Source organism: Cupressus sempervirens, chromosome 4, assembly GCF_028749045.1.
Source record: "Cupressus sempervirens isolate cs-2001-9-10 chromosome 4, ASM2874904v1, whole genome shotgun sequence".
Classification (NCBI taxonomy): domain Eukaryota; kingdom Viridiplantae; phylum Streptophyta; class Pinopsida; order Cupressales; family Cupressaceae; genus Cupressus; species Cupressus sempervirens.
The window spans coordinates 910,671,427-910,674,541 of record NC_143121.1 but is presented as its reverse complement, the minus strand read 5'-3'; the positions used below and the strand labels follow the sequence as shown (position 1 = coordinate 910,674,541).

General features: G+C 37.1%; 1 protein-coding gene across 1 annotated transcript; it reads right to left on the bottom strand.

Moving 5' to 3' along the window:
- Positions 1-423: 423 nt before the first annotated feature.
- LOC149564358 (galactinol synthase 4-like) lies at positions 424-2,218 on the bottom strand. The gene is made up of 4 exons (XM_089827417.1): positions 1,782-2,218; positions 1,340-1,663; positions 1,113-1,247; positions 424-1,011 (listed from the first exon to the last, which is right to left on the bottom strand). Exons 1-4 carry the CDS (start codon positions 2,097-2,099, stop codon positions 805-807), a joined length of 984 nt encoding a protein of 327 aa, XP_089683543.1. The 5' UTR covers positions 2,100-2,218; the 3' UTR covers positions 424-804.
- Positions 2,219-3,115: the final 897 nt, after the last annotated feature.

Here is a 3,115-nt window from a genome sequence, read left to right as displayed (position 1 = left end):
TATTAACAAACCAACACAACTTTACAATTCCAAGGAAGAGAAAAGAACTATAATTTTGTGAAGTAACATCTTGAAGACTCATTTTACTAATTATATACAATATTGTGAGTTCTATCATTATATCTCATAGAAGACTACTAATAATCATAATAAAGTTATGAACAACCAATGAGAAAAAATGGGAAAATGATATAAAAATGTATTTAAAAATGATTCACATGCACCCTCCTCTTGGATGAAGCTTTGATTAAATAACTTTTGTTTTGATATCATTTATTCTAAAATAGATATTTGAGACTTAGAATTATTTTATTATTTTATATTTTTTTTTTGCTATCTAGACATTAACCATTCATTCAAAAAACAGGAACTCAAACTCTATTAGAACTCTTACTTTTCTCATGTGCAACACAACTCAAAACATTTCACGAATAGAGAACAACAATTTAGTATTGATAAAAAACCATATAAACATTAATACTTGCATATATGCAATCACCAAATTCCCTTTGATGGTAAAGATCTATGATCTATGTCTATTAATAAATGCAATATCGACAAATCTTCTTCACTACAGAGCCTCTACCTTCTTCACTGGGAGAATTATCTATAACGGCCCTTTTACCAATGAACCTATCTACAAATCAATTTGTTTTTTTTTGTTTTGGAGTACAAAAAAATGTTCTGTCCGAGGCAACAAAGCCTACTGTCCTTTTAACAGAGCTATATACACCGTACAGTCTTTAGTATTACAATATAATATCTTCTTCTTATATTCTACAGATTTGCTTGCTTATGCTGCGCTCAAGCTGCAGGTGGGGCAGGTAATGCGTTTGCTGCCTTGGGCATTGCACTCCGCAGAGCGTTGGAAGTGACATGTTGCACCTCATCTCTTCTCACCCCATCCAACGATTCATCGTTGTATATTTCCCACCAATTATTAACCAATCGCTTTATATATTCCCTATCCATGTTCTCCTCCTTGCCGGTGAACCTCCACGGTTTCGAACCCTGCAAATTCGTCAATCAATTTTCAGTTTATATTAATTTTTTCAGAGAGGAGTCAAAAAAGCCCCTGTTTCATCAACAATATGCCATGAACAAATACTCACAGCGGCACAATAGTGCACAACTTTGACAGAGTCCAGATCTACATTCTCCGGATGACGCCACAGCATTGCCAGCACCAGATTGTACGCCAAAGGGATTGGTTTGTACTGCTTTTGGAAATACATGTTCAGGAAATCCTGCAGAGAAACAGGGCTCTCTGTGGTAAATACCAGGTTATGGAAAATCAGTACTGTTTACAAAGATAAAAACAGTAAAAATATGAAATTACCTGCTCTGCAAAGGGCGTTGGAGTGGTAGACATGAGAGTTTCCATCATGCTCTCAAATGTTAATTTGCTGGGCTCGAACACAAACATCCCCGCATTGAAATACAGAGCAGGGCGCTCCTCCTCCAGCTCAGCAGGCCACGTCACCTTGTCAGGGCACTGCTGGCAGTATCCAATCTTATATTGGATGGTGTGACTCCACGTCTTTTCGCAGAAGCAGTCCATGACAGCATAGAAATAGCCATCTGGCATGTCGAACAGGTTATCAATGTTGTCAAAGACCTGAATGTCGGCATCCAGATACACCATTTTGCTGAACTCCTCAAACTGCACAAATTCCACACAAAATTAATCCAAAATCTCAATTTCAATCCTGTTGCATCATTAATGAAACAGGGGAAAAAGAAGGGAAAAACACAGAAATCAAAAGAAACATTTTGGTTACCTCCCAGATGCGCAATTTGGAGTAATTGAGGACGTAATACGCCATGGCGAACTGGACTTGATTCTCAGGAGGACTGATGGGTTCGATCTCTCGAACGATACAACCCTGCTTCCGCAATTGCAACCTGTGGTCATGTGGAACATCTGGTAAGACAGCCACGACCAGAGGATACAAACTCTTGGCCTTCTTCAGTCCTTTGGCGAGGCCAATGACACCTTTAACATAATCTCCTGATCCAGCAAGAAATGTGACGAAGGCTCTTTTGGAATAACAAGCGCCAAATGCACCCATCTTTCCATTATAAATCTCCTTAGCCATGATCCTCCTTGATCTTTTACTCTGTCAGAAAATGTAATAGAAAGTATAGTCACCAATGCTGAATAAAGTGCAGAGAATTTCAGTGTCTACTGTAGATTTTCCAATGAATGAATGCAGTTGAGAGGGATGGGCGTATCTGTGTGGTTTTATAGAAGAGAGAGAAGAGGAGGAAAGGGGCAGGCGACAAATAGAGTGAAGACGCCTGTGCGTGTGCGTGTCAGCGTTGTACTGGACCGACAAAACAGTAATTGTGGAAGATGAGAGGAGGTGCGGAAACTTCGCGTGCAGTGGAGTCCGTCGAGATCGTTGAGCATCCGGAGACTTCCGCAATTTAAAACTGGGTAAACTAAAAATGCGGGCCCACCTTTATATCCGTTTGGTCTTTTGCAGTTGCCCGAAAAAGGTTGAAAAAAGGATGGTTACTCTTTGGTCAGGTATGCTTTATATTTTGTTATTAGTTCCTGCTCTTGTTTTATTGTTTTCCTTTGATCTATTCTATTACTAGCACTCAAGAAAGAGGTGCAAGAGGTACGTCGATAGGTTTTTAATTTTTTTAAAAGACAAATTCAAAAGACGTAAATTTAAAATAAATATTTTTAATTGATAGTGTAGATTATATATATATATATAGAACAGAGGGATATACATTTGACATTTCTCTTTGGAGGTAAAAAAAATGTAAAACTATATTATTTGATTTAATGCAAGACATTGAGTTGAAGAGTTGATTTGAATTGCACATTATTTTATTTTTATTGAAATTGTAAATAGAAACGTAACAATACACATAAATCTCATCAAGGAGGCACATCAAATATAGAAATATGTACCAAAGAATAAGATGAGAAGATAGAACAAGTTGCAAAAGATAAATCATAATGATGTAACTACAAGGATCATCCAATGCTAGAATAGATAGTCTTGAAACATATCTCAATGGTAAAGTTCCCATTGTTTTTTGACTTATGTGTCATGCCATAATTTTCACAAGGTGAAAACATAACAAAAACATAACC